Here is a 12,279-nt window from a genome sequence, read left to right as displayed (position 1 = left end):
TTGACCCTGCGATACTGACCAACGTGGGAAACATGCATCGTCGGCTCCCGTTGCCGCATGTTGGGAAAAAAGACAAACTAGAAAGTAGCCTCGGGTGGATCGAGCCGTCGCGCTTGGCAGACTTAAACCCGGGGCCTAGCCAAAGTCCTGGCGGCCGCGATAACTGCCACGAGCTACCAGAGTATAGCGGGTCTTTTCAGTAGTATGGCGATCTCACAGAGAGAGACGCCGAGGAGGCGAAATCATTCTTTGGTAGGAGTCAAATGATGGAATTTCCGCGGGGGGTCCGCCGTTCGGACTTAACAACAGATATCTACAGCATTACTTTTTCAGAACTGCTGGGCTGTCAAGTTTCTCTTCAACCCAAATCGTGTTCACCGAAAGATTTTCCCAGCAGCATTTGCATTTTTGTCCATTGGAGGAAAGAAAGCCAAGCCAGTCTAGAGGAACCCCTGCTCAACGCTACCATTCGAATTCTATAGGCGTCATTCACAATGGCGCCTCTTGACGTCAAGCATTTCATCAACGGCGAGGTAAGCTATTTTCAGGATGAACATGATGATCAGAACTGACGAGGATATCTTTCCAGTTTGTTGACTCGAGCGACGGCAAAACTTTTGATCTCTTTTCTCCTTATTCGGGAGATCTCATTGCCAAGGGTATGTCATGTATATATACACTTCTGGAAACGTGCAATGGCTAACCCGGCTTTTCCAGTCGCCGAAGCAACAACAGAGGATGTTGACAAGGCTGTGGCCGCCGCAAAGGCAGCCTTTCCAGAATGGTCGAGCCGCTCGCCTCAACAGAGAGGGCAGCACCTGGCCAAACTCGCCCAGCTCATTACGGCGGCGGACGCGGAGCTCGCCCAGGCCGACGCGCTGTCGCTCGGCCGGCCGGTGAGCACGTATTTTGACGGCTACTACGCCGCCATGCACTATCGCTACTTTTCCGAGGCCGCGTACCCGGTGGGCACCTCGTCGCTCAACACGCCCGGCTTCCTCAACGTCTCGCTGCGCCAGCCCTACGGCGTCGGCGCCGCCATCATCCCCTGGAACTCGCCCCTGGTCTTTTACAGCAAGAAGATGGCGCCCGCCCTCGCCGCCGGCAACACCTTTGTCCTCAAGACGAGCGAAAAGGCCCCGCTGTCGCCGCACCGGCTGAACCAAATGCTCAACGAGGCCGGCTTCCCCCCGGGCGTCGTCAATGTGGTTCACGGCCACGGCGCCGTCTCGGGCCACGCCATCTCCAGCCACATGGATATCAGGGCCCTGTCCTTCACGGGATCCGTCCGCACGGGACGCCTGATTCAAAAGGCCGCCGCCGATTCAAACTTTAAGCACATCATCTTCGAGCTGGGCGGCAAGTCGCCCGCCATTGTCTTTGCGGACGCGGATCTTGAGCGCGCCGCCAAGGAGACGCAGCACTCCATCATGTGGCACTCGGGCCAGACGTGCATGGCTAACAGCCGCATCTACGTGCAAAAGAGCGTCGCGGAAAAGTTTGTCGCCACCTTCAACTCGCTGGCCGCGGCCCGCAAGCTGGGCGACCCGACGCTCAAGGAGACCGAGTCGGGTCCCCAGGCCGACAAGAGCCAGTTTGAAGCCGTGCACCAGTACATTGAGGAGGGCAAGAAGACGGGCCAGCTCGTGGAGCCGGGGACACAGATCCCCGAGTCGGGCGCGGGATTGTTTGTCGCCCCCGTGGTGTTTCTGCAGCAGCCCGAGGACTCCAAAATCATGAAGGAGGAGGTGTTTGGTCCCGTCGTCTGCATCAACACGTTTGAGACCGAGGAGGAGGCGCTCAAGATTGCCAACGACACCGAGTACGGCCTCTACGCAGCCGTCTACACCAACGACATTGACCGCGCAATGAGATGCGCAAAGGGATTGGAGTCTGGCATGGTTGGCGTCAACTGCACGAGTCCCACGGCGGCTTGGGATATGCCTTTTGGCGGCTACAAGCAGAGCGGTATTGGTCGCGAGAGCTTTCTCCTGAGTATGGATGACTGGCTGGAGCAAAAGGCAGTCTTCATCCGCATGGGCGGCACTGAAAAGATTGGCGGTGGCAACATCCTGGGACGGTGAGGGAGAGACAATAGTCCAAACAAATAACGCTAATTGTCTCCGAATTAATAGTATATAGTAGCTAGTATTCGACCAGATATGCTTGGTGGATATCATTGTCTGTTGAATCCCATCTTCTGCCATATTGTCTTCTTCTCATCTTCCTCCTCTGCTGCATCGCTATCCTTGACCACACTCAGAAACACGCTCTCCATGGTCGCGGCGCCAATAGAATAGCAATCCAATCCCAGCTCCTCCTTGTTCTTTTCAAGCGTGTCAATCAAATGTCTCACAAAGCTCTTGCCTTGTCCTTCATTCTCAATCGGCGAGACCAAGTCGTCGCCCTCGTCGGCACGATCCCGCACGGTGGCGTCGTGGCCAGAGTCGTGCACCACGGCGTCGGCGGGCACCCGGAACCGCACCTGTCCGCCGAGATTCTCCCCCTCGAATGTGACTTGGCTTCTCACGCCAGAGAACCGCTGGACGACCCAGTCCGCCACGCGCTGCATTTCTTCTGGTGTGGAGAGCGGGGCGCTCTTGAGGATCAAGTGGACATGGTAATCGTTGCTGTGCCTCTTGCGCAGTTCCTGCGTCGTGCCGATGGACAGCAAGCGGCGTGCAATGATGGCTGCGCGGGTGGCGAGGGCATCTGCCTCTTCCATGCCTGTTGAGTCGAGATGTGTTAGCTAATAATTTCCTCTACACGAACACTTTTCTTCTTGATACATGACTATAATGCAAACAACTGGTACTTGTTTCCCGGGACAGTATATGGGGACCAGGAAACAGATTTTCAAAGTAGGAAGACTTACTGTGAGTGGTGAGGAGTACACTACGACCCGGTGCTACTGCTTCAAGCGTCTTCCATAGTACGCGCTTACTCGCGGCGTCCATGGCGAAACTGGGCTCGTCGAGCAGCAGGACCGGCGGGTTGCCGAGCAGCGCAATGGCGAGCGACAACTTGCGCTTCTGCCCGCCCGACAGCCGCGCCGCCCTCTTGCCCGCGTGCGCCGACAGTCCGACCCGGGAGAGCACGTAGCCGACGTCTTGTGCCACGTTGGGAACGCCCTTGCACCGCGCGTAAAAGACGAGGTGTTCCCGTACCGTCAAGAGGTCCAGCGCGTCAAACTGCGGGCAGACTCCGAGGTGCGCTTGGGCTTGGCGCTTGTTCTTTTGCACGTCTACGCCTTCGAGGAGGATGGACCCCGACGAGGGACTCATGTCGCCGCGAATCATGTTGATGCTGGTCGTCTTGCCGGCGCCGTTTGGTCCCAGCAAGGCCAGGATCTCACCTTCGCGCAGGCCTAATGAGACGTCTTCCACGGCGTGAGTGCCGCCGAAACGCTTGGACACGTGCAACATGCGCAGGAGATCGGTCTTTGAGGCTTCGACCCTGGCGGTCTCGGTGTCGACGTCGGGCCGGCCTGATGCCCCAGCGGCTGCCCTCTCGTTGTCGGTTTGTGGCGTTTTGGTTCTTGAAAAGTGCAGAATAGTTCCGTCGAGCCAGACAAGAAGACCCAGGAAGGCTATGATTTGGATTATCAACAGCAAGATTGGGCCACCAAAGGCATAGATGGAGCCCGGATCATTGATGGCAGTGGTTCCGCGGCACCTAACAATGTACTGTAGAATTTAGAGTCAGTCAATTGGATACAGGGCTGAAACGAAAGTTCCATAGAGACTTACCAAGTTCAAGCTCAATGCAATAGCTCGCAGCAAGTTTTGGATCGGGAAAATCAAGCCCAGAGCGTAGGTTGTGCCGTCCAGAGTGACTGTATCGCCTGCCAAGCTGTCTCCCACGACGACCAAGGTGATCATGGAAGCAACAAACTCAATCATCATGATGATCATTGCCCAGGACAACGCAGCTGGCTGTGACGACGAGAAAGTCGAGATGATGTACGACTGAAGAAGCGCGGCGATGCCATACAGGAATTGGACGAGCCACAAGTGGCCAAGGGCCCAGAACTCCGTGTCCAGCGTGAGGATTAATGCAGTGCATACGACAGAGATGATGAGCACAAACATCATGTCGAAAACCATGTAGGACGACCATAGAGGTAGAGCGTGTATTCCATTGCTGTATTGCAACGCTCGGACTTTTGATCGCCGCTCGTATGTCGGGTACAAGGCAAAAAAGGCAGGGTAAATGGCCATGAGCAGGCAGAATATGATGTTGTATAGGAGAGAGTTTGCTGCAAACGGTATTAGCTCGAGTTTAAGCATTAATGGGGCCGACGGTATGGTCCTTTGGCAGACGGAACTTACACATTTCATACGAGGATACCGATCTCAGATCTCCAACGAGCATCTTGGTGGTGATATTCAACCTCATCATGTTGAAGACATTGGTAAAGGAAACGGAATCGTATGCTGATGCGGAAATAGCAAGTACTGGTGAGGTGGTATTGTCAATGTATATGCCACCCTTGGTTACATTTACGGCGTGATCGTGTATATACTTTGTAAAGTTGTCGTAATTGTTTACAACAACCGGCAAGCCGTTATAGTACTGCGATACGTAATAGAAGTAAACGTTACCCGGAAAAGATCGCTGGCCTGTAGCGAGGAGGCTTTGGTTCGCTGCCTGGTCAGGTCCGACAACTACGCCGCTCGCGCTGTACAGGGAGGATACCGAAGGTTCGTTGGTTCTTCCTACAAGATCTTCGCATTTTGGTGGCTGAAAGCCTACATAACCGCCATCTTTGTAGGTCTGCAAGAGATCTTTGAGAAAGTCTGATCGCAAGACATGTTAGCCATTGGAATGTATTCGTTATGATTTGCTGGAGAAATGGAAAGGAATGAATAATTCTCATCTGCAGTGAAGTGAGAAGGGACACGACAGTGGGTCAAGTTCACTTACACGTTGCTATGATGGGTATAGCCAGTGTCAATATGTAAACCCACCACTGAGTACGCAAGATTATGAGACGCTTAGTAAATAGGGCGTTGAACTGCCTGAAAAACACGGTATGGGGCTTTGGCATCTGATCGGGAATTGAACTCGGGTTCGCTTCGTTGGGCTTTTCGTGGACTATCCCTCCATCGGAATTGCCATCCTTTACCACGTGAGGTTCGTCCGAGACCTTTAAAAAGACATCCTCAATCGTGGGACCCGTGATGAAGTTTTGCGAATCCTTGGTGTCCTCTAGGGTAGCCAAGAGGCGCGCTGCCGAGGAGGAGTCGGGAGTTCTGCAAATGTAGCGATCGCCGTGATCAACGACGGGATACGTGATGGAAGAGACATCCGCCGTCTTGGGTAGGTGCACCCTATATCCCGCACCATATTGGTTCTTCAACTCTGCGGGAGTGCCTTGGCACTTTACTTTACCGAGAGAGACAATGACAATGTGGTCAGAAAGCACCTCGCTCTCGTCGAGAAAGTGAGTGGTAAACACCATTGTTCGACGAGAGCGCTCACCAAGTACGGCGTTCCAGATGACACGGCGCGAAATCGGGTCGAGTCCAGAAGTCACTTCGTCCATCAAGCAGACGGAGCTTCCGCCTACCAACATGCAAGCCAGCTGTAATTTACGCTTCATGCCACCACTGAGGTTTTTGGCCAGAGTGTTTCTCTTCTTGACGAGGTCGCACATTTGGACGAGCTTCTCGAGCGCCGCGGCATCATCAGTGCCGCTCTTGACGGTATTCCAAAAGACGAGATGCTCAAATACCGTCAGCTCGTCCCAGAGAATATTCTTTTGCGGGCAGACGCCAATCTGTGAAGGGAGCGCATTGATGTTGACGGAACCGCCAGTGGGCGTCTGAAATCCGGCAATCATGTCTAGAGTTGTGGTTTTTCCAGACCCATTTGGACCCAAGAGACACAGAATTTGACGCTTTTGACTTGTGAGGTTGAGTCCATCTACTGCCTTGACGACGGGCTTTCCGCGTCCGCAGCAGAACATCTTTCTCCAGATAGAGGGCCCGTAATGCTTCTCGAGACCGGCAGCTTCAATGGCCACATGAGAACCGTCGGCATCAGGGTGTCTGTTAAAGTCGCGACGGCGACGGTTGTTTCCATTCATCCAATGTTCCACCAGCCCGGCGAGTATAGGAAACACAATAATCTGAATGATCAAGAGTATCCAAAGTAGATATGGCCCAACGTTGTAATTCCAACGCCGGACTGCTTCAGAACTAAACATGGTGTCGACATCACCCTTTGGCAGCGGTGAGCCCATGGTGGTGGGCAACTCGAGGATTTCGAATCTGAGGAGGAAGTTGAGAAAGAAGATGTAATTCATGCTGGGGAAGAGCAACGACAGAATGGCAATCTCGGGGACTTCGGGAGGTGTCCGCCCGAGATTGTCCACAAAGGTGGCGGCCACTGCTAGGAGAAAGGCCACAAGAAAGACGATTGTGACAGCAGCGTTGGAGTTTCGGAAAAAGGCGGTCGCAAAGACAGCCGAGTGTGTCGTCGCCCAGCCCGCAAATATTTGCCAGAATATCGGAATGGCCATGTTGGTATGGGGTACAAGTAAGTGTCCGATCACTATAATTGTCAGCAAGGCTCTCGTCCGACGGGTGAAGCAGCATGTTACATACGAGCACCAATGATTATCCATAGAGGCAGATACAAAAGATCGAAAAATAGACTGTAACTAATAATCCTCGGCCAGGCGACTCCTCCTCCCATGGCATCGACGAGCTGAGCAAGTCCAAACTCTCTCTCCGAGGACATCATGGTCGAAGCATGATGCACAACCGTCAGCATTGACAGGAAGAAGGCGAATCCAAGAATGACACGGGCGGTCTCCAGGTATGACTGCCTCGTTCGCTTTGCGGCCTCATCGACATCAACCATGGCGTATGAGTAGACTTCTGGCATGGAGGTCGTGTTTGCAATGGCATTGTCAATGGCAACTTGAAGGGGCACCCAGAAGTTCTCGTACAGAGTATCGTGGTTGACAACGTCGACGACTCCCCCTGATCGGCGATTGGGGTCTACCTGGATGGAATATGTCCAAGTGTCATTGACTGCACCGTTGCCAGGGGAGTCTCTAAATGTGAGTACTGCATGACAGTTGGAGTTGCCGTGGAAGTCGACATTGCAAGCATCCCATACCTCGTCGGCGCTAGAGAGACGGATGATCTTGTCTTCGCCGAGAGGCTCGGTTATTGTTTTGATGACTTGTTGCACATCGCTCGTCTGGTTTGCTAGTTGAACAATGGCGAGCTTCCTTGAGCTGTCGATGGAGTCTGCCAGGCTCTTGACCGTAGCGGGGGAACCCACGCCATTATGGCTCGTCTTTTTCGTAAAGTTGGGAATCTCGAGGAGTAGTATGACAATGATGAGTGGGAGAATATAGGCACGGAACAGTGTCCAGCCGAACGACCGGACGACTGCTACCGTATAATTCTTTTTCGTGAGTGCCCAGGTCTGGCGGCGTATGGTGTCAAACGCCACTGCCATGGCTGCAACTTTCGTATCTCGCCTACAACTCAAAATCCAATGTTTTAGTTTGATAGAAATGTGTATGTTGTGCAAGAATGCATCTTACTACTCAATGTTTGATGAATCTGATAGTGACCCTTGGGAGCTCGGGGAGGAATATTAGTATTCACTTTTCTTCCAGTCTGTCTGTCTTCCATAGATGATCTGATTTGTTACAGCCACGGGAGATTGCCATCCTAAAACGGATACTGCGCTGTTTGCAAGTCAAAGTTTGAATTCATATGGGTAACACAGCCGCGGCGGTGCCCAAGATGGTTAGCCAGAATTCATTTTCAGCATGTACACTTCACACGGGACCGAATTCTGAAGATCTCTGTTCTATTCGTATAACCATGTCAGCATGGTCTGAAAGTGTGTCTCGACCTGCATGGTCCAATCAAACATGTAGGACACGGCTGGTTTCTCTCCAGGCAACAAAATTAAGTCACAGATTATGGACTCCTACTATTAGCCTACAGCATCAGGGACTCAGTCAAATGCCCAAACCAGCAGAGATCGGATAGTGTTGACAAGAAAAACACCATTAGGCAACAGAATAAAGTAGTTTTGAGTTGCATTAGTGGTAGCCCGCCGAGCCCGCCCTCACGCCCATCTGTGCGCGAAGGAATTAAGCTTGCGGCACGGAGGCTTGGCATTTGTCTATTGTATGCGACTTTCGATTAAGGCAGTTGGTGGAAGGATGCATATTTGCTGGGTCCGACTGGGTCCAAGTACCGTAAGGGTCGTGGAGGTATTTATTTCAATGGCTACCATATTGAACCACGATGGCACTGCCACTATAACCGGCATGCCAAGGTGGGCTCTGCTTCCTCGTACAGGGCACGGGCGCAAAAATGCCCAATCCAAGGGACTTTGATGTCACGATCTTAGGACATGTTTTAGCATGGCCAGCCTACCTAGGTGTTTGCAGGTGCTGCCACGTCGGGCGACATTGTATTCCCCTTGAAGCACAACTGTGCAGATCGAAGCCAAAACTATGAGCGATATTCTATTTTCACCTAGGTCGGTATAGTACTCACGAGACCTCGAGGAAGCACTTTTTCTTTTTTTCCCTTCTTGGCCCCGGAGATATGTCTTTTGATAATCACTGCCCACTGAAAACAAAAAACGACCAGCCAAAAGTTCCACACAAGTTTTTAAAAGGTCGAAGTAAGTCATAAATTGGGGAGCTATACCCGATGTTGACTCCGCTTTGTTACAGTCGCGAATCAATTGACTCTAGTTTCTGGCCTGCTGCACCATGAACACTGGTGGCACTGCGCCTTTGGAAAATAACACCCTTTTCATGGCATGCAAGTATTCCGTACTGATTGGGTAGCTACGTATAAAGACCAGGTGCGCGAATTCGCAACATGCAGAGTCAGAGCATCTTGCTATCAGATCAATGCAGGTATCGCATGGTCAAAGGCAGCTGACCTAGTCCGGTGTTTGATCCGACAATTGAACCTGTGTATGAGTTAGACAAGTGCCGCGGAGTCTCAATTGCGCTGGTAAAGGGAAGAAGAGTATTTGTGTAGTAAATCAGCAAGATTTCGATCATATGCATCAATGTCGCCTCAAAGACCAGGTGATTCAACTCTACCTGGCATGAAATATTGATGAGGTCATCGTTGTAGTGCAAGGGGGCCAAGGGGATGAAGAAAGTCGTTTCCGTACCGAACATATCACAACCAGTCGTCTTATGTTGTTAGAGCACAGCATTTTACTGCATCATCAGTCTCGCAGATTCCAAAGGCTAGACCTAACAATGTCTGAAGTCATGGTCAGTATGAGTAAGGAAAATCGTATTGAACAACACACCTTTTTGACTGCCTAGACGCTACAGCAGGGCTGTAGTGGTATTATCATACAAAGCCAATCTTGTGACTTCAAGCGCATACCGAAACTCAAAACCTGTCCTCGGGCTTCTTCCAGCCGGCCATTCGAGACACCTCTCCAATGCCAGAGAGAACATAGTCGACTCCGACCTTGACAATGCTTTGACGCTTATTCTTTCCATCCGTGCTGCTCGACGGCTGTTCCGAGCCCATGGTTGGCAGCACATTGTCGCTGGCGGACAAGCTGACAAAGAGCGCAAAAGGGATGAACCAAACACAAATACCGAAATATGAGGCAATCTCGGCAAAGGACGGTATATCGGGTTGGTCATAGATGTTGCTAAGGCGGGAGTAGGATCGCTGCTGGACCGCGGAGAAGTAGCGGAACCAGAAATAGTGGTTGACAAGCACGAGCACTGTCCCATGTTAGTGATGGCTTCTCATAGAGAGGGAATCTGCCCAGACATACCACAAGAAACAACGAACAAGGGATCCGTCAATCGCACAAATGGGAAGCGTCGCATGTTGCCAAGATAAACAACGTGAGAGACGATGCTCATCAAGGACAAGGTAAAGGGCAGCCCGTCAATCAGCCATAGTATTGTTTGCAGTCCAATGATGCCGAATATGAGTTGCGTCAGGAGTCGCTTGGCAATGACCGTATGCTCTTCGACGAGCTCGGAGAGATAGTAGAGACCGGAGGCTATAACAATGTTCAAGTCAGCGCTGCGGCTCGAACAGATCCCCCAAAGGAATCGCGTTCCTCAAGCTCCAAGGATTTCCTCAAGACTGGCAGCACTAGGAAATGCACACATACCTATGGCCAAGGTCAAGAAGCAAAAGCCCACGATGGAGCCGAGGTAGCCAACCAGAGGCAGAATCCACATTATGACTGTCGCTGGCAGAGTTGCATTGTAAGGAAAGGCGAAACTATTTTGTAGGTTGCTGACCAAAACAAGGTGTCGGTCGTCGTAGAATGCATAAAAGAATGAATGAATGAATGAATGAATGGTTGTTTTCTTGGTTGCAAGTTTGAGCTGTCGCACCTGGCGTAAACTCAATGCGGCCACAATGAATCCAATGCATGGATGGACGCATGCGACGGGACCATGACCTCAACCGTGGCTTCAACAGAGCTCTGCCCAATGAGAGCAGCAGCATTTCGGAGTTAAGATTTACCTATCTGCTGCGATAAGATCAAGCTGCCCCACCAAAATTTTGGAGGGGTCCAGGGAATCGTCGGCGCTGCGAATTTGCGAATGAACGCCTAGAACGGTCACCTAAACTGCAAGCCAAATTCAAACGGGAGGGAACGGGCAAGAAAGAGATACGAATCGACCTCGTGATCAGCCAGCCACTCTCAAGTCCCCTCAAGAATACACCGCCCAACATGTCGAGACCCGAAGACACTCTGGCGGCCGACGTCCACTACGACGATGTCGAAGCCCGCAAGTACACCACCTCGTCGCGTATTCAGAACATCCAGGCGTCCATGACCCACCGCGCCCTCGAGCTTCTCGACCTTCCGGGCCCTTCTTTTATCCTCGATGTCGGCTGTGGAAGTGGCCTGTCGGGTGAAATTCTCTCCTCGCTGTCGCCAGACGAAGGGGGTCCTCACGTTTGGGTCGGCATGGACGTCTCGGCCTCCATGTTGGACGTGGCCCTGCAAAGAGACGTGGAGGGAGATCTTCTACTGGCAGATATTGGACAAGGTGTACCGTTCCGTGCCGGTTCATTCGATGCAGCCATCAGTATCAGTGCCATTCAGTGGTTATGCAATGCAGAGAGCAGCGACACATCGCCTCAAGGAAGATTGTCGAGGTTTTTCGGTGGGCTCTACGCCAGTCTCAAGAGGGGAGGAAGAGCCGTGTGCCAATTCTACCCCAAGAACGACGAACAAAAGAAGATGATCACGGGTGCCGCAGTCAAGGCCGGGTTCGGCGCTGGTCTGCTCGAGGACGACCCCGACACCAAAAATGTCAAGGTCTACTTGGTTCTCACAGTCGGACAAGCTGTCATTAATGGCCAAAGTGGCGACATTACCGGAGTCGTCAAGGATATGGACAATGTGGATGTCATGGATATCAGGAGAAAGGCTGCCGGCTCACAGCGCGACGTCAAGAAGGGCAGCAAAGCCTGGATTGTCAAGAAGAAGGAACAAATGGAGAGGAAAGGAAAGGTTGTCAAGGCGACATCGAAATACACTGGCCGGAAGAGAAGAATTGCTTTTTAAGCACCATCGCAAAGGACATACCCATGCATTTTCGGCGGCGGAGTTTAGGAGTTTCAAGGAGGGTAAAGAAAACTTGTTATTTTCAACTATTGCAGTCTTTTGGACCTTGCACATACTACATATACACAATGCAATATGGTATGCATTTTATACCAAGCACAACGAAATGTTTCCAAAAGTCAGAATTGTCCCTATGATGTGATGCGCATGGCCCATCCTCGCTGATGGCATCATGTCATTGAATCATGGATAATTTCAAAGAACATTTCAATTTTAGGTTTATGATCACGATTCGGCCTGTTTCATTGAGGCTCACAAACAAGTCTTGCTTGGTTGGGAAAGGGGGAAAACACCCCTCTCCCCCTTTCCATGCATGCATCCATCCATTCATTTGTTCAGTGGGAATAGCCAAAAACAAGAATATATATATAGATGAAAAAAGAATAGCAAAAACAAAAAAACCACTGTTGTGAGCACTGGGGGTCGAACCCAGGCGACTTTCGTCAGTAGAGCTTAAATCTACCGCCTTAGACCACTCGGCCATGCTCACTAGACACAGCAAAGGTTTTGCGGCTTATCAAAACTTAAGTCAGTGCGCTAATCCCCAGCTATTCCCAGCTGGATGCCCCGGCGCATTCTATTTTCAACATGACTTTGTAAGCAATAACTGCAATAATACAAACTAAATCCCGCAGTCTGTTATTTAAA

General features: G+C 51.5%; 4 protein-coding genes across 4 annotated transcripts; 2 read left to right on the top strand and 2 right to left on the bottom strand.

Moving 5' to 3' along the window:
• Window positions 1-494: 494 nt before the first annotated feature.
• On the top strand, window positions 495-2,084 carry PFICI_01008 (uncharacterized protein; the record flags this gene model as incomplete). Its single annotated transcript, XM_007829589.1, has 3 exons — window positions 495-533; window positions 590-659; window positions 718-2,084. The coding sequence occupies 3 exons, from the start codon at window positions 495-497 to the stop codon at window positions 2,082-2,084; spliced, it is 1,476 nt and encodes a 491-aa protein (XP_007827780.1).
• Window positions 2,085-2,176: 92 nt separating this feature from the next.
• PFICI_01007 (uncharacterized protein) lies at window positions 2,177-7,479 on the bottom strand (the record flags this gene model as incomplete). The annotated part of the gene is made up of 6 exons (XM_007829588.1): window positions 2,177-2,727; window positions 2,876-3,686; window positions 3,750-4,258; window positions 4,332-4,799; window positions 4,927-6,558; window positions 6,612-7,479. The coding sequence occupies 6 exons, from the start codon at window positions 7,477-7,479 to the stop codon at window positions 2,177-2,179; spliced, it is 4,839 nt and encodes a 1,612-aa protein (XP_007827779.1).
• Window positions 7,480-9,407: 1,928 nt separating this feature from the next.
• Window positions 9,408-10,225, bottom strand: PFICI_01006 (uncharacterized protein; the record flags this gene model as incomplete). Its single annotated transcript, XM_007829587.1, has 3 exons — window positions 9,408-9,754; window positions 9,808-10,041; window positions 10,156-10,225. The coding sequence occupies 3 exons, from the start codon at window positions 10,223-10,225 to the stop codon at window positions 9,408-9,410; spliced, it is 651 nt and encodes a 216-aa protein (XP_007827778.1).
• A 503-nt stretch (window positions 10,226-10,728) lies between these two features.
• PFICI_01005 (methyltransferase BUD23) lies at window positions 10,729-11,571 on the top strand (the record flags this gene model as incomplete). The annotated part of the gene is made up of 1 exon (XM_007829586.1): window positions 10,729-11,571. The coding sequence occupies one exon, from the start codon at window positions 10,729-10,731 to the stop codon at window positions 11,569-11,571; it is 843 nt and encodes a 280-aa protein (XP_007827777.1).
• Between the last annotated feature and the right edge of the window lie 708 nt (window positions 11,572-12,279).

The sequence above is a fragment of the Pestalotiopsis fici genome (assembly GCF_000516985.1).
Source record: "Pestalotiopsis fici W106-1 unplaced genomic scaffold PFICI_Scf_1, whole genome shotgun sequence".
NCBI lineage: Eukaryota > Fungi > Ascomycota > Sordariomycetes > Amphisphaeriales > Sporocadaceae > Pestalotiopsis > Pestalotiopsis fici.
This window is presented reverse-complemented; position numbering and strand designations above follow the sequence as displayed.